This window comes from Culex quinquefasciatus, chromosome 3, assembly GCF_015732765.1.
Source record: "Culex quinquefasciatus strain JHB chromosome 3, VPISU_Cqui_1.0_pri_paternal, whole genome shotgun sequence".
Lineage (NCBI taxonomy): Eukaryota > Metazoa > Arthropoda > Insecta > Diptera > Culicidae > Culex > Culex quinquefasciatus.
The window spans coordinates 179,932,104-179,951,126 of record NC_051863.1 but is presented as its reverse complement, the minus strand read 5'-3'; the positions used below and the strand labels follow the sequence as shown (position 1 = coordinate 179,951,126).

At 40.6% G+C, this 19,023-nt stretch overlaps 1 protein-coding gene across 2 annotated transcripts in view; it reads left to right on the top strand.

Moving 5' to 3' along the window:
• LOC6049354 (myosin heavy chain, non-muscle) overlaps nucleotides 1-19,023 on the top strand; it is a 110,860-nt gene that overhangs the window by 53,969 nt on the left and 37,868 nt on the right. For both annotated transcript variants that reach the window (XM_038262735.1, XM_038262734.1), the window contains exon 5: nucleotides 8,867-9,023. In XM_038262735.1, coding sequence (XP_038118663.1) covers nucleotides 8,867-9,023 — 157 coding nt within the window. The remainder of the gene's footprint in view (nucleotides 1-8,866; nucleotides 9,024-19,023) is intronic.

The following is a 19,023-nucleotide window of genomic DNA, read 5'->3' as shown; positions in this document are numbered from 1 at the left end:
TCTGGCGTGGCGCAAGTTTCTTATAGTTTCTCAAGTATCTCGCCGATGAAAGTGCCCTTTCATCGGAGATGACGCACGCAATGTGGAATGCAACCTGAATTCGTCAATATCTACCTTTTGGGATTTTGACCAAACCGAGCGTGGTCAACCACCTACAACAACAACAACAAACTCCAACTCCAAGCCGGTTTTAATTACCATCCGGGCGAAGCTCGTTCAACCTACCTTCTTCGCGGTTCATGTTCACTTCCACAATAACAGAACATCAAATCGTCGGTTGCCGAAAGACACAAACAAACGCACAAACCCCACAAGAAATCAACGACCTTGCTCGTGACTCTCGGCAGTAATCATTCCCCTCCGCGTGTGCTTCGTCCGTACAGAGATACTGTGTCTGGCACTGTGTTCGACTGTATTTGTACACCACCAGTCGGACATACCGTTGTGTTTGTGTGGCATATTTCTTGGAATTAACAGTGAGGTCAGACTCGACTGGAATGCTTCCCGCCGTCTCAGCACAGAAGATGGTTTGTTTTGAATTGCTACACGCGTGTGTGCTGGGCTCTTCCAGAACATCGCCGCCGCGTCCAAAGCGGATCTGTTAGATCATTGCTATCCTACTTGGTGTCAAATCGAACGATATTAGTGAGCCAACGTAAAGAGCATAAACCTGTTCCACCTGAGATTCGTTTGTCCCCTCCAGGTCTCCGGAGGGATGTCTTCAATTCATTAGCCCGTTGAATGGCACGAACTTGAGTTGTGATTATTTTTGTACCTTCTCAATCCGGTTTTTTTTGTGGTCAGGCGAAACCCACAAGGTCATTCCCGGACGGTGGATCTCCTCTGGAAGGTTCGATACCTGTACTGGAAACTGACCTGCTGTGTGCAATGACGCGCATGGTGACGGACGTTGCATGTTGTCCAACGGTCAACAAATGCATACCGGAACACAAGAAGGGAAGGTTGGCGTGTGTTTGGCGCCCTCAGGACGCCAAACCGATAACATCAAGGTGAACTAGAAAGCCTGACGTCATGCAATGTTCAACCTATTCGATGTCAATAATGAATTCTGAGTATGGTGGATTAGACAGTACACTCCATATAAAATTGATTCTGCTCTTTTTGTCTATGTGTCAACCAACATTGTTCAGCGAATATCAAGCAAACCTACTGCGACCTACTCCCCAACATCAACAAAGAGCTTCGAAACGATTCAGTTCTTTTTTTCAAACACAACTTTTTGCGCGAACTCTTCGAGGGCAGCTCCGCCGCCGTGTCCAACTGTCAGAATGAGTCACGCTGGTGATAAATATTCGCGTTGATTTCCGAGGAATCATGGAGAATCGCAAAGAGAACGAAAAAAAACTCGGTGGCAGACCGTCGTCACTTCACGTGATTGTTTTCCCGTCCGGGTCACATCCCGGGCATTCCACGCCGAAGTTCTGCGTCGTAAGTTCTGTAAACAACGCTCTTTTGGGATACATAATTGGTAATTTAATACTACTCGGTTGACCTCTGCGGACTGTTGTAACTTCCCGCCATCATCCTCCGGAACGGGAGGTCGCTGCTCGCAAATTGATTAGCACCGGTCTGGTGACCAGTCTTCTGGACTTATTTCTGCCGTATCACGGGAGGATGACGGACGAATTAGTCGCAAGTCTCAACCCAAGCAGCAAGTCAGCCGTCGTCGTCGACAACAAAAACTTGGCTGACCCACATTCGACGCTCGACTCGGCGCGGCGCTGCTTTCCCTTAAAAGGAAGCAAGTTTTCGACTGTATAGCACGGCTGCCTCTGGTGAGTTGCTGTTGTCAGATTCAGCTCGACGTAAGCAACCATTAGGAATCCATTAAGGCGGGGAGGGGGTAGCAACGTGCAGATCGTCAAGGTTGAACTGTTCTATGCACGCACGGGGACCAACCGCGGAGGGGTGCAGTTGCCGTAACACTTGGGTATTGGCATTGATTTATTGCTCTCGTTGACGGGCAAGATCCAAGGTCGACTGCGCGACAGGTTGCAGCAACGGTGGGAAAGTGACGGAGGCGACGGGGTATGTGGGTAAGGACATCGCTGTGGAGGAGCTCTTCCGGCGTTGAAGGAGTCACTTTCATTGTTTTCATCCAGACAATGTACAGGGGATTCGCCTTATACCGGTGAATGCTGGAAAAGGTGAATAACACAAGGAAATGTGGTGCGCACACTCTTCGAAAATTTGCTACACAGGAAAAAATATTGTGAATTGTGATGGTGTAATTTTGGAAGATTGAATATTACCCCTTTTATGATGTAATTTTACCTCAATTTAGACTTAAAAAGTGACATTACACCTGAAAAGTGGTAAAATTACACATTTTCAGAGGTAAAATTACACTTTTTTCTGACATAAACGAAATAATATTACCATGATTTTTTTTTTACTGTGTAGAGAGAAGGATTTCAGTTTCGTTCTGGCCATTCTTTCGTCAAATGATGTAGCTATATTGCAAAATTGGAGACTTTGTTATATAGATCTTGATGAAGACAAAGGTGTCTGGCTGGGACAACAGGTTTGTTGATGGTAGGGAGATATTTTTAAAGAGACCAGACCAGAGCTCTGAAACACAAATAAATGTTCTTTAACTTGAAATTTTGAATCGATATGCTGGGTTGGAATTCGTTTCAGTATTTATAAAATATAACTTGATTCAATCAACGATTTTGGTGGGACTTATCACGCAATCAAGGAAAATTTCAAAACAAAGATTTGGCCAAAATATCGCGTCCAATTTTGCGCAAAATCCCTTTGAAATGTGACCCTACACGGAGAAAAATCAGTTCCCATAATCGTGAACAAGCGTTCATGAAATTTGGAACCACGAATAAAATGTTCAAATTTCATGATTAATTTTTGAGCACTTTTCTTCGTAGTTCCAAATTTCATGAATACTTGTTCACGGCTATTAGAACTGACTTTTCTCCGTGTATTTAGCACGACTTTCTCCACTCACATTTTTTACGACTGTGAAAACGGTCACTAAATCGTCGCAAATCATAATTAACCGCGGCTCGAGCTAACCGCTCGCATGTGTCAGCATGCGAAATCACTCACATCTATTAGGGGATAGTCCAACAAAATCATAAACCAACCCGCTCTTGCTCATTCATTGATCAAAATGCTCAAGATGATGCAAATAAGGTGGCAACCGTTGAAGTAGATCAATTGGCTTGCGTTTTAATGCAAAGTTTCAACGTTACTTAGTTTTTAAAAAGCTCTTTGTAAAAAATCATAAAAATCGATTCGAAATATTCAAGTCACCTTTAAATCTACCACCTTGGCGTTGGTGATGACGTGTGGTCGTCATGATCACTTAGTCACACGCCGAGGAAAAGTCGTCTCGAGTCATGGCGCGGAAGTGTGAGAAAAAAAAATGACAGAATTTTCAAAATAATTCACACGGCCGTTACTAATCCGCGCGGGACAGAGACAAGCAGAGTCTGATTGTGATACACCCGCCGAAAACCTGTTCAAATTTCAACGGCTACGACGAGCAAGGGGATCGTAAAAATATTCCGAATTCTTTCGGACTGTCCTGCCAGGTCGTACGATCGTGACTTGAATATCCGCTAGAATGAAACCGCTCCCTCTCTCCCGGCTCTCGGAGCAAACATCGCGGGATTAATTTGACAAATGCTTAAAACTTGGTGTCGTAAAGTGACGGCGGTGACCAGTTTGACGCGAGAAATTATTTACAAGTCCCATAAACTCGGGAAAGCACCCATCACCAGAATAAATAATCGCTCAAGAAGCCCGGCTTTTCGCGCCAATTTACGACCCAAAACATTGTTCGACGCGCGGACATTGCATTGTTGTGTTGACAGTTGCTCGCTCTCTCTCTCTCTTTGTGTTGTGACATCGCTGAGAGGAGCAAATTCCTCTTGAATTCTCAGCCGCCGTGATGCATCGCGGTGGACGCCGCTATTAATAGTTGCACTTGATGCTTGAAATTTTGATGCAGGTTAAAAATAGATGTCTCTAACCTTTCCGAGTTTTTCGCTCACTGCTGGAAAGTAGTGCACCTACACGCGACAAATGGATAAACTATTTCAATGAAGATCTTCCTCGCACTCACCGCTTCTTGGCAGACAACCAAATCGGTGCAATTACTTGGCGCCGTTAGTACAAATGGGTAATTAGGGACTCTTTAGAATGCAGGAAGCCTGTTCTTCAAGGCCATCCTGCGCAGCAAAACAACTGGATAACGTGAATCAGCGATGAACGTAAAGGTCGACCTTCCGGATGCCACGATTAGACCCAAATCTGCGAATTAACACCTGGTAACTCACCTTGACGCGTCGTAATCTTCACGGGGATCCCCCAATCGAAGATTAGTCACTCCGGACGACATACATCTATATTGGTTCACATTTCAAAGAAAGAGCTTTCAAATTCTAAGCAAACATCGGACTGCGAAATGCTAATACACAAAACCCACGACACGTCGACACGGTGCCTGACTAATGTCAGTGTCATATTGTATCCGTGTGGGGCCGACGGCGATATCTCCCGTCAATATCTTGAGTTGAGACGTGTTCAGATTTTCGGCGCCCCTCAACCTTTCTCTGCGCGTGTTAATTACCCACTTTGTTGACTAATTTGTCAATTTTGGTTATTGTGGTGAAAAGGCCGTTGACGTTCAGGTTGAATCATATCGTCACGTCAATAGGTGTCGAACGCGTCAATCATTTGAAAAACGGAATAGGTCTTAAAAATAGATTTTTCTGGAATGCTATACACAACATTAGACATTTTCAAGTTAAGATTTTATTTTTTCGTTTGTGGTGCGGTTTCGAATGCAGGCGCTTAACATTCAGCCTACCTTTTTAGAGATATTTAAGTTATGAAATTGTAGATTTGACCCTTCAGTCCAAATCAACCTTAAAAAAACAGATTAATTTCTATAAATTTGGTCGTATACTCTATGAATTGGGTCGTCGTATATTTCTATAAATTTGGTCGTATAGAAGGTGAAGACAGCGAGATAAAATTTTGGTGTCTTCGTTAATGTTGCAAAAAAGTTAGATTTTCAATAACACTTTTATAGTGTACCACCCTAATTTTCAACAAAGCCAAAACATGCCCTCCAGAACGCGGCACCGTTTTTCGGAAAATCTATTTTCCACTTAATTTTGCGACCTACACCAATTTACTGTGGTATTTTGGAAATTTGGATTAATCTAAATCTAAATTATTCGCTCTACAGCATTGCCTTGGCGTTCTCGATTGCGAGATTCCTACTCGAAACTAGGTATTCGAAGGCTTGATTGTTGAGGGAATTGCGGAAATGGAGATAAGTACCTGGTAATTATGACAAGGCACATTTGAGTTTAAATATTCAAATATTCCAAAATTTCAAAAATCGAATCAAAATTGTAAAATTTTCTAATTTGAAATAAGAGAGTTAAAAAATTCCATAATTTGTAAATTAAAAAAATCGAAAATGTCTTTTTACTTTTAGAAATTATGAATTTGAGATTTTTGAAATTTTTGAATTATTGAAATCTTAAATTCTTAAATTGTAGATTTTGAGATTTATTTTATATTTTGTTATCTAAGAATTTTTGATCAAGTTTAAAATCCTAAAATTGAAATTTTTGTTTTTTTTTTTTTAAGTTACAGATGATTTTTAAGTGCTTTAGAGCAGTAAGAAATTTAGAATTTTAGAGGTTTACAAATTTTTGAATTATAGAAATTTTTAATCCAGATTTTTTGGACATTCAAAAATTGCAACATCATTTATTTTTAAAGAATTATGAATTTGATTTTTTTTAATTGAAATCTTAAATCTTAAATTCTTTAAGGGGTTACATACATGTAGAAAATCACAAAATTTCATATTGCAGAAAATTAATTGAATCCACTAAAATGATGATTTTCAAGCACTCCTGAAACTTTCATGAAGATATTACATGATTAAACTGAGTTAGAGACGATTTTCAGCTCAACATTTTGCCGTGCGCAAAGCGAACTGTCAAACTTTCTGAGCGTTTTTCTCGAAACACCGAGTTGATTTACTGGTGCCCCGATATCTCGAGATGGGATGGACCAAATTGGCTGAAAATTGGGGTGAAGACTCTCAAGAACTATTCCGTGTGCATGACGAAGCCCGATTAAGAAATTTTGCTTTTTAAAAAGGACAAAAATCAAAAACTGACGATTTTTTATATGAAAAACACAAAAATATTTTTATCTTTTTCTTAAATAAGTTTTTTGAAAATCGGCCTTCGTCATGCACACAAGACCGGTTTAAAGAGTCTTCACCAAAATTTTGAGCCGATTTGGTCAATGCAGGGTTGAGATAACGTGGCACCCGTTTTTTGAAACTGCTAACTTCAAATAGCTACATCTTGGCAATGATACAACCAAATGTCTTCAAAATTGTTTTGATAATGGATGAAAATGTATATTTTAATTCCCTGAAAACAGATTTTAAATAAAATTTAGTTTGTGCTCACACCAGCCTCTGACTTTTCTGTCGATTTACATGTATGTAACCCTTTAATTGTAGATATTGAGTTTTTTTTTTAATTTTAGAATTTAAAATCCTAATTTTATTAATTTTAGATTTTGCTTTTTTTTAATTTAGAATTTTTGTTTTACAATATTTGAATTATTTTTTATTAGATTTTTTTTATTTTGGATTATTTTTAGAGCTTTGCAATTTTACAATGCTAAAATTTCTGAATTTGTGATTCTGAGATTCCAAGAATTTTTAAGATTTACAATTTTAGAATTTCGGAAATTAGAAATTGGAATTTTAGAATTTTTAAGGTCTAAAATTTTTAGAAAGGTTCGTGCTTCTTTTTTTTCTTGAATGTTTTATTTCTGAATCTCTAAACATCTTTATCATTTTTTTTTAGTTTTTAAAGTTATTTTTTTTTTTAATTTGGGTTTGTAAATTTGAGGAGTATAGAGTTTTTAAATTTAGGATTTTGTAAGTTGGCTAAATTTTTCAAACATTGCAATTTAAAATTGTATGTGAAAATATTTTTTAACAGCTTAACAACTAAAACTTTAGAATTTGAGATTCTCAATTTTTTTGAATTTAAGAGCTTTTCAATTTTTGAATTTTGAAATTATGAATTTGGATTTTGTGGACATTCAAATATTCGAAAAAATCTTTATTTTTTTTGAATTATGAATAAGATTTTGTTGTTGATTTTTTTCAATTCTTAAAATCGTAAATTCTTTAATTTTTTAATTGTAGATATTGAGGTTTTTTTATTTTAGAATTTGAAATCTTGATTTTTTTTTCAAAATTTTATGTGATTTTAATTTTTGAATTAGAGTTTTTTCATTTATAAAAATAAATGATTTTTGAACTTTTGAACATTTTTTTTATATGTTTGGCAGCGTCGTTAATTCGGTGGAGTGACTGGTCGGTAGTTGGACTCGCAATCCAATGGTCGTCAGGTTGAATCCCGGGGTGAAAAGGAATTAAGTAAATCTTTTATAATTTTTTTTTAGTTTTGAAATTTTAGAAATTCCTGTTTTTAATTTTTAATTTTTTGATCTTTTTATTTAACAATCTGTCGAATTTTTAAATTTTTGATTAAAAATAACTGTTCCATTTTGAAAGGTACCCAAATCGCTGGTGCTTCAGATAGTTTGGAATCAGGAAGCTGAAATTCATAATGTAATGTCGGAAACCATGTTCAAATTTGCATAATTCTTCTTATTGTTTTTTTTACAAATTTCAAATACTCAACACTTGCTCCTCCCTCTAGCGGTCACAGCCTATTGCACGCGCAATTGAGCCCGTGATCATCCACCGGCATTGGTGCTAAATTGAGACGTCGTTATCAGCCGGTTGTCGGCCCTGGTACAAAGTGTGCTGCAGGCAATTGTTTACTAAACAACCCCTTAATTGCAAGCTAATCGAACCGAGCGCGCGCTGCTGCGCCTTGTTAGCGGATCGTAACGGCGGATCTTGCAGGTTTAATCGCTACGGATCATCGTCGTCAACAGTAGTCTACTTCTTCGCCGCATTATATTTATTATATGCATCTGCTGTGCTGCAGGCCGCGTTAATGGTCAAACAGTAGCACTTTACGCCCCTGTTTGGCCGCGCATCCAAGAGCTAGATTATGGTAATAAAAAATCGCACGCGCAAAACGGAAGGCAACATAATAAATATGGAAAATACGACCAAACATTAACAGCTTTGCCGGACGGACTCAGGAACGGCTGCGATGACGGCGTTCTGAAGCAAAGATTTCGTGAATGGGCGTTAAACTCATTCCAATCGGATCATGAACTCCAACGCTTCACACTAATTGAAGATCTGCGGGGGCGTGACCGCAGGCCACCGAAATCTGTCGGAGAGGAGGGATTGTGTCAATTAAAAATAGCTCAGCGCAAGTTCCGTTGCTCCGGAAGCTGTAAACCGGTTTCCTTTGGCCGTTGCCGCATTTTCCGGTCGGGTTTCCCTAAGACAGAGTCTGAACCAGATGTGTCATGTGTGACATTGACCACGGCCAATGGAAATTGCGACGATCCGCGGGGTGTCTAATGCGCCAACGGTTGACGCCCATACCCTAGAGGTCGTACATTATAATTTAGCGTTTTTTGGGGAATGCAGAACGTGGGGAGCCGTCAAAACATGTGTACAAATGTTGCTGTTTTCGTCGTCGTGCTGGTTTTCGGTATCCCAAATTATGGAAGTTGGCAGACAAATGACGTTGCGGGGGTGGTCAACGGGGACGTGCGATTTAACAAATGACCCGATGTTTTGTCATCGTTGGTTAGCGAATTATTTGGACTTTTAATAGCATTTAAAAATTATTCCATATCTACAAACACTAACCAATCACTTCTTTTTCTCTTCCAGACCTACTCCGGCCTGTTCTGCGTGGTGGTCAACCCGTACAAAAAGCTGCCCATCTACACCGAGAAGATCATGGAGAAGTACAAAGGCATCAAGCGGCACGAGGTGCCGCCACACGTCTTCGCAATCACAGACACCGCGTACAGATCGATGCTGCAAGGTAAGACAGAGAGAGAGAGATCAGGAACTTTTCCGCGGATTGATTGAGCCATTCTTTGAACTGTACCGCGGAGCTGTTACCAACTATGGGATGGGCAGGTGGGAAGTTGTCGCTAACGAGCGCTATAGTTTGGGAACAGATCCGTCAGTGATCACTCGATTAAGTAACTCCTCCGTAGATTGAAAAAGCTTCAGACAGTTGTTCAGAACTTGTTCTGAGAGAGATCGTTGATTGAGTTGACAGAACGTTCTGTAACGGTAAAGAGTGTAGGAGGTTGAAATGGTTTGGGTAGAATTTTAACCGGTTTTTTTCGATCAAACAAAGACTGGTTGACTGCCACGAAGGAAGCAATTAGTGGTGGCGCCTATCAGCTGATACTCTTTCGAATTCAGGATGGGACGCATCGTTAGCACCCAGCAGCTGTTTTACCTTAAAACTAATAAACGTCCGGCAGAACGGACCCAATAATAAAAACATATGTATGGTCTGATCGATGCATGGCAAGAATTGGGCTACCAGTTATTTTTTTAAAGAATTTCTGTAAGGCTTTCTTGGTAATCTCCAACTTCGCTCTTTGCAATGGCCAGGCCCACTGTTCGAAGTTAACCACAAAGATGATTCATCAAAATGGATCGAGTTCTGGGCTATTTTTCATTTCATTCCTTCAGTAAATATTCAAGAACACACACTCTCGACCGGTAACCGGCCTTGTTTGGTGCCAATCTTGCAAATGAGAGGACATAAAGTATACTAAAGATTCACTCTCGAAAACCGGATTGCCGGTGTCGGGTAACTTGCGAACGAACACCGTTCGTTGGGAGTTGAATGAGGTAAAGATTGCGTAAGCGATGTCACGCCTGTATGGGCACTGTGGTTCATATTTGCATTAATCAACGACTACAATAAAAACTTCTACAAAAAGTAAATAATTGTGTAAATTTGGAAGGTGCTATTTATAACTTAAATTTTCATGTGTCTTTTTCTTTAAGCCGCTAAATCTCGGCAATCAGAGGTCCAATCTTCAATGTCTCTTGAACAATTTCATAGAAAATTTTCTGAACTTAAAAAAAAATATTTTTAGAGATGGTCACTCATGGTCACTATTTTTAAAAATCAAAAAACTGCAAATATTTCCCTAAAATCAAGCATTCGGTGGCTATTTCTTGAAAACAGAGCCCTTTATCAAAAAATCTGTAAAGTACTTTTCGTTTGGAAATTCAATTTTACATTTAAAAAATGCGTCAAATTTGTTTTTGCATGGAATTTCGATTTTTTCGCAAAATCACTTTTTTTTTTTCAAAAAATCATAACTCGGCGGCAGATTTTTTGACCATATTTCTCTATAGCTCAAAAGTTGCGGGTTTTTGTCCCCTAAAAAATATCATAAAATCTCGAAAATCAAAAAATACGTACGTTTTCCGTCCTCAACAATACCTACAACTTTGCCGAAGACACTAAATTGATCAGAAAATTCACTCAAAAGTTACAGCTGTTTGAATATTTACGAGCCGGTTTTTTTTTATGGACAGCAGCCAAAATTGTATGGAGACTTGTATGGGTGAACCAATGATACAAAATAGCTTCTTTGGTCATAGGGAAGGTCTCCACAAAGTTTGAGCCAAATAAAAAAATACAAACAAAATCCATTTCCGTTTTTGGTAGAGAATTGCTCCCCTTCGGATGTTAAGCTACCTTCTACAAGTGTTCAAGACAACACATCCATATACACTGTGGGACAAAATTGACCAATCACTAATTGAGTTTGATCATTAAAAACAATCCGAAACTGTGATAAACCAACCACAAGCCAGCGGCAGCCAGTTGCAGAGTGTATAGTTATGATAGTTTTGCAATTGATTACTTCGCCGGGCAGCAAGAAAAACCTTGATGAACCAGCGCGGTTTAGTTACCCTCCAACTTCCCACCCTCCAGATATTTTAAACGGATCTTTACCCTCCACCCTCCCAGTTTCCTAGCAACTTTTTCAAAACGGCGTATGTTTTTTGAATTAATACATACTACTTCTTGAAAAAGATACTCTTAGTCAAAAAATTCATTTGAGAGCTCACCGAAGAATTCACTCAATTAATTGTAGAGAAATCTCTTGCAACAACACCACCACCAACCGTCCTGTTCCGCTATCGATGGCTAAGTTATGTTTCAAGCAGCACCACTATCCACACTAGGAATGTTACATCAGCGATGGATAAATTAAAGTTTTTAATCAATGGGCTTTTGGGAGCGATTAAGATTAATAATTTGCATAATTTACCGTTTTTACTTTAAAACCAACAATTAATTAACAGATTAATCACATTTCGCTTTTCAACTAATGAATCATTCCTTGATTTTTATTCATTTCAATCATTTTAAGCATTTCAACAGTTTGAAGTATGTTAAGTTGATTTTAAATATTACGAGTAATTTTTATATTTAAGGTATTTCAGGTATACGAGTGTATCAAGTTTTTTAAAGTTTTCAAGGATTTAAAGTGCTTAAAGTATTTCAAATATTGTATGGATATCATGTATTCCAAGTTATTCAAATATTGTTTATCCAATTAGTTTTAGTTTTTAAAATACAGTCGTCGACTCGACGGTCTCTGAGCTTGGTGCTGCTGGACTTTAAAGTGAAAGTGCTGTTGTTTTTTTTTGCTTGTTGAATTCTTCAATTGCGCCAATCATTTCCCGTGTGCAGCTGTCAATTTTGGTCGTTGACATTTTCGCAATCAGGTCAGTTTTTTTGTTGGTCGTCGATTTCCCGGTAGATTTCTGATGGTGCAAATTTCGAGTGATTATACAGCAAAAAACAGCATATCGCCGGAATCGATTTGTGTCACATGTGTTGCACGTGTAATGTAATGAATGCAAATTACACACTGCACATTCGGTTGATAACGTGCCCTGGAAAGCTGCTGCATTATTATTATCGTGTCTAGCCGGAGAACCCCCTTGCTTGGGTGTGTGTAGTGGTTGCCCTTTGCCACTGACCGGCTGTTTGTCGGTTGGAGTGCAAAAAGTTCTGACCATTGAGGGGCTGCTACTGAATGCCCCGGAGCGATGATTCATCAACGAAGAATTCGCGACTTCGTTTACACACGTGGAGAGAAGGGGAAAATGAGGTTTTCCCTGTTATGCACCCAGCTGAGAGTGTTTAGATCACGCAAAATGGAAAAATGAGAGTGATAGAATTCAAAGATGGTTATGGAAAACAACTTGTAATGATTTCATTGTTGTTGAACCAATGGTAATGAACAAAATCTCAAATACAATATTGGAAAGTAGATGCTGATTTCTATTTAAATTGCCTTCCAAAAAAAATGGAAAAAATCATAGAAAGCTGTCCGCGAATCAGAACTTGATTCAAATGAAAATCCGTGCAATTACATGTGGAACGATTTAATTAACCCCTGATACCCCCGCACTGCATTCCCAGACCCAGTGACATCACAGTTGTCACTGCCGATTATTTGCGGAACAGCCGCGGAGTTTTTTTTCCATATCGAAAGGCCGCGGAATCCATGTATGGAAATAATTACCGATGTTGTCGCTCTGTCGCCGACCGCGGTGGGGTCACCAAAACACCATAATCTACAACCTTCTCGGTGGCGGCCTTCACGGACAGAATCGGCGGCGGCGTCGTCGTGGTAATTTTTATTTCGCGCACTGGACAATTTGTGTACGCACGAAGTGAAGTTCAACTAGTTAGAAGAGAAGAGAATGTCCGAATAAAGGTCCTAAAAATAGTAGGATCGACAGAAAGATGCATTTGGCATGCTATTGACAAACTATCACAAAAGTGTTCCGAATATGTGGGATGACTGTATTGCGCATTTTGCACTTCTCTAGAGTCTTGCGCAATTATTTTCATCACAGTAATTTTTCATCACACAGCCGTAACCATGGCAAAGTTGTTTGTTTTTACCCAAAATGTCAAAAAGATCTTCGGTGTGCGAGCAAAAGTAACTGTGATCAAAATAAACCATCAAAATAAAGATGTGTTGAGCCCCACCGTGCAGCTCATAGGCAGATCGACAAAATTGTTGCTAATTTAAACTTGTCAAACGATCAAAATCCCCGCAAACTATGGCTATGCTAAAAGACCAAAAAGCTATCTCTTAATTTTGAAAACATCCAAGGCTTTTCGCGCGTGTCATTAACGTCCAAATCGGGACTCCTGTCCATAATTAGGCGCTTGGCTACCGGTGATACGCCCAGCTAGCAAGTCCCCACCAATGTTTGGATTCTAAATTAAATAAAAACCAGTCAATTAGCGCTGGGGCCCCCCAACTTTGCTTACCCCCAGAAATGACCATATGTTCGATTCGACGGTGGCGGCGGCGGCGGCCAGATTTATTAGAGACTCACGATTTTTCTCTTGAGCCTGATTTCCTGCGAGGACTCGAGAGCGCCAGAAGGAGGTCATCGGCGCCGTCGAAACGCTTCCCAAATATGGTCATTATGTCATTTGAATAAAACTTCGCGCGTGTGGCATATTCTCGTCGACGACGTATTCAAATCGTCGACAAGAAACTGACCTTATTTAAAGCATCGAGATATGTCCATAGAAGGCACAAAACCGATACTTCTTTTTGCCACGGCGCTGTCATGGGAATTGAGCGATTAATTTAGCTGGGCAAATATTAGCATCTCGGTTCGTGTTTGTTGTCGCGTTTGACTAAAGGTGTTTCGTTCCGTGGACCATAGACGACCCGTAAGGGTATATGCTGGCTGCTGCTCTCTAGTGAGATGTGACACATGAATTATGAATTTTTTTTTTTGAATTAAATATACTTTATTGAATCTTTCTTATAATAATTACATTTGGTTTACATAATAAGTGGTCAGCTGTGGCTCTTCAGCTTTAGTTTGCTTTTCGTGATTTAAACACTGTTCATTTTCTTAACTTTAAAAGTATATGATTTATCATTTTTGTAACACTAGGTACAATGAGAAAAAAAAATTAAGAAAACATAACCTAACCTAAAACTAACTTAATCTTACCATAAACTAAACCAATCCTTGAATCAAGGGGTATTCAGATATAGCACATTTTTCCCTGAATTTCAAACATTTTTCTTGAATCTTCTGATCCAACATTTTTACTTCTGCTAATTCATGAACCTCACTTGATCTTGTCCAGCCAGGAACATTCAAAACCATTTTGAGTACCTTGTTTTGGACACGCTGGAGCTTCAATTTATGAGTTCTAGCGCAACACTCCCAAACAGGTACTGCATACTCAATAACGGGGTAAATTATTTGTTTGTAAACTGCTAGCTTATTTTTCAAAGATAGCTTTGATTTTCTGTTAATTAAAGGATACAAACACCTGATGAGAATGCTGCACTTGTTCAATATTTTATCTACATGCTGCCGAAACAATAGTTTCGAGTCAAGTATGAGACCTAAATAGACAACTTCCTTTGACCAGGGTATCGAAACATCATTCATTTTAATCAAAACATCATCCTTTGGGACAAATCTGGCCGATTTGGAAAGTGGAAAAATGATGGTTTGAGTTTTGGCTGCATTTATGCGAATTTTCCAGTCGCCAAAGTATTCGGAAAGAACGTCAAGACCCTTCTGAAGACGGCCAACTAAATATCTGGTTATTTTACCCTTATAAATAACGGCAGTGTCATCAGCAAAAGTGACAACACACCATTACCAGGAAGAGTAGGCAAATCAGATGTAAAAATATTGTACAGAAGTGGGCCAAGAATACTTCCTTGGGGAACCCCAGCATCAATGTTGAATAATCCAGAAGCAATCCCATTCAGAAAAACCTTGAACGATCTCTCCGAAAGATAGTGCTGGATAATTTTGATAAGATACATTGGAAAACCGTATAAATACAGTTTATGTATCAAACCATCATGCCAAACATTGTCAAAAGCCTTCTCAACATCCAACAAAGCCATAGCAGTTGATTTAGACTCAAGCTTGTTCTGCTTGATGATTTTAGTTACTCTCGTAAGCTGATGAGCAGTATTATGTCCCTTTCGGAAGCCAAACTGCTCATTCAAAATTATATTATTATCGTTGGTAAAATCCAAAAGCCTTGAATAGATGACCTTCTCAAAGAGTTTGGACAGACTACTCAAAAGACTAATGGGACGATAACTTGTTGGCGATGTTGGATCTTTTGAGGCTTCAAAATTGGTATGACTTTGCCCAGCTTCCAATTGGTGGGGAAGTAACCAAGTTGCAAACATTTATTGAAAATATTGGCTAGATGTTGAAAGAACTGATCACTCTGTTTTTTCAACACTAGATTAAAATGTTATCAAAGCCTGGAGCTTTCATATTTTTCATTTGTTTAACTGCAACTTTGACTTCCTCACCAGAAACATGGGAATCTGCAGGAAATTCAAAGGTAGAGTCATTGATTGTTGAAATACTATTGGCAACTGATGTTTCTTTACGGCTGGTCATGGAAGCGCCAAGATTATGTGAACTAACAAAATGAAGCCCAAGTGCATTTGCCTTTTCCTCGGATGTAATCAAAGGAGAATCCTCAACAATAAGAGGAGGAATAGGCTTTGGTTTGTTTTTAAGAACTTTTGAAAGTTTCCAAAATGGTTTTGAATAATTCCCAAGCTGGCTTACATGTTTTGAAAATTCTTGATTTCTGATATTGTCAAGTCGGTCTTGTATGATTTTGTTCAAATTGTTAACTGAAATCTTTTGTCATAGTCCCCAGTCCGTTGATATTGTCTCCTATAAACATTCCTAAGTCTAATCAAGTGTTTAGTATCTACGTCAATATCAGTTACCTTAAAATTAACAGGAACCTCCCGAACGTTGGCAGCCTCTGCTTGGTTGATAGCCTGCTGGATCACCTCCAGCGAACGATCAATATCGGCAGAAGTTTCCGGGTGTTGATCATAGTCGATGTTGCTGTCGACCACTTGCTGAAACTGCTGCCAGTCAACGTTGTGGTAATCTTTCCGGGTTGGTTGCCGCTGCGGAGTAACGGAAGCTCCAACCTCCACAACCACCGGATAGTGATCAGAACTCAACTCTTCAAACACCTCAGGATGAGCCACGTTCTCAGCCATATTGGTAATGAAGAAGTCGATGATTGAGTGATTCCCAGACCGAGCCACCCTCGTTGGACGATCCGGACTCACAACGTTGTAGTATCCGTTTTGCAGATCGTTGTGCAGAATCACTCCGTTCCGATTCCTCCTGCTGTTGCCCCAAACTTCATGCTTCGCGTTGAGGTCACCAGCGATGATGTACTTTGCGCTCCGCCGTGTCAGCTTCTGGATATCGCTCTTCAGTTTTGCTGCTGAACCATCTCTGGAATTCACCTGACGTGGGCAGTATGCAGCAATGAAGAGTACTGGGCCAACCGAAGTGGGAATTTCCACCCCAACGGCCTCGATGATGTCCAGCTTGAAGTGTGGCAGCCGGCGTGGCTTGAGATCACGATGAACAGCGACAAGCACACCTCCTCCTCCAGAGGTGGTCCTATCGAGCTGCGTCGCGATCTTGTAGTTTTGCAGATAAACTTTTTCACCGGGCTTCAGATGAGTTTCCGTGATGGCAGCTACGTCGATCTCCTTCTCGCGAAGAAAATCCACCAGCTCTAAATTCTTCCTCCTAATGGAGCAAGCGTTCCAATTCAGCAGCTTGAGGGACCTACGATCCATACTGGATGACGAACGAGGTCAGCACTTCAATCTGCTGGGTCTTGGTTTTGCATCCACGCAGTGCAGCGGACATCTGTTTGAAAATATTGAGGAGTTCGGTTGAGGTGTAAAGATCATTACCATTTTCCTCAACTGCTGGTTCTTGGGTTGGTCTTGGCTCCTGGCTGAAGCCCGGTGGTGGCGGTCTCGGCTCCTGGCTGGAACCCGGCCGTGGATGATTCATCTCAGCTCTCTTCCTGGGATCCAACGGCAACGGTGCCAAGTTCGGGACCTGGCGTCGCGGTTGAAGAGGTGGAAATTTTGCTCCACCAGGGCTGGAGGAGTTCTACGACGCTGAGGCTGATTCTTCGTCGATGCTTGCTGCCGAATTTTCACGAACTCAGCTCTCTTGGGGCACTTTCGGTCGGTTGACGAGTGCTCACCGTTGCAGTTGAGGCACTTCACCAGCGAATCTTGGATGCACTGGGATGTGATGTGCGCATCGGTACCACATTTGGCGCAACGACGCTTCAGGTGGCAGTTCTTACCTCCGTGCCCGAAGCCCAGGCAGTTGAAGCATTGTGTGACGTCACGATGCACTGGTCGGTATCGCTCCCACGACACGATAATGTTGAAAACCGCTCGGATTGCCTTCAGCTCAGGAAGCGTCGTCGATCCCTTAGCCAAATGCAGCAGGTAGAGCTGGTCACGGTACTTGATGTCTTTGTTGCGTCGGCTCATTTTGTGCACGGCCAACACATCCAGTTTCAAAACTTTTAGCTCGGCAGCTAATTCCTCCACTGGCATGTCGTACAGACCTCTGACGACGATTTTGTACGGCTTATCCATGACGACATCATGGGTAAAGTACTCCGCCTCGTTTTCGGTCAAGTAATCCTTGACCAGTTGATAGTGCTGCCTGGATTGCACCAGCACCTTAAATCCGTCCTGACACAGACGAATGTTGCCTTGGACTTTCCCAGACTTGATGAGTTCAACCAGCCCCGCTCGAAAGTCGATCGTTGCTGCTGATTGCCGCACATAAAAAGGAGGCAGTTTCTCCTTTCGCTGTTTCACTTCATTCTCCTTTGCTTCCGCTACCTGGTCCTCGTCAGGCAGTCCAGCAAACTTGTTGTTCTTCAATAGCTGCTCCTCGTGCGACGAAGAGTTCTCCTCCTCCTCATCCATCGGTACAGTACCGTCGCTCTTTTTCGTCTTTTTGCTGTTCGATGTCACTTCCAAAAGCACCTTCCTTTTGGAAATTCCCGGTTTTTGGCCATCAGTTGAGGCCTCAACCTTCCTTTTGGAAATTCCCACTTTTTTGCCTGCTTGAGCCACAGGTAGGGCAATATTGCCGGCGTTTTGCGCCGGGACGCGACGAGTCATGTTGATTCAGACAACCTTCACCAACGAATGCTCGGATAACAATGTGAGATGTGACACACTGTTTGTTTATTTATTCTTTTTTTGCATTCGACAAAGTCGTTAGACTTCGTGTCTGTTTGACAAGCCTGTTTTTGCCTCTAGTTTGCGTGGTTTTTTTACTCTCTCTTTGACAGAACTGCGTGTATGTGTGTAATGTAAGGCGCGACATGTGCCCGCATCGTTCAACAGATTTGTAAGCTGTGATTAGAGCAGACTAATCGACGCCTGCGGCGCAAGGTGTGATGCCTACTTTGACCCCCTCTCCTTAGAGCTAGAACCTCGCTGGTGTTGATTTGACTTGTCATAATATGCCAATGAGGCAGTTCAAAGTGGACCGACTTTGTTTTTGATCTTGTGAAAGATTAACGTAAACTTTTTTTTGTGTGGTTTTGTTTGATTCAAGTTTAATTTGCAGTTATTAGATTAGACCACTACAATTTTTCAATTCTCCGAGTACATCGGCAGGTTCAAGACCTGCAAGACCCGCTTGGACCAAGTAACCCTCGTCAGTTACATGATCTCCAAGTATGGAATTTAAGGAGTTGTTTTTGTTTTTTTTTTTTTTTTTGTTATTATGTATTGTTTTACTGATCCTTGGTCCCAACCTGGTCACAGCACCTAAAAGGGCCTAATAAAAATAAATTAAGTAGAAAAAAAATACCATTTTTCAATATTTTGGTTGATCTAAGAAACGTTTGTGGAACATAAATTCAAAACATACAGTCCAAATCGTCATTCCAAATTTTTGGAATGCTCACCAGAAGTTAGCCGAGCTTCCGTGGCCGTGAGGTTACGGGTTTCGCTTTGTAAGCGGAAGGGGATGGGTTCGATTCCTGTCTGGCTCGGCAAAGTCAGATCCCTTAAAAGAGTAAATATGCTCACTGGGAATACTGACCGATAGGGATTGGGTTTCCACTAGCGGCGTGCTGAGATTCT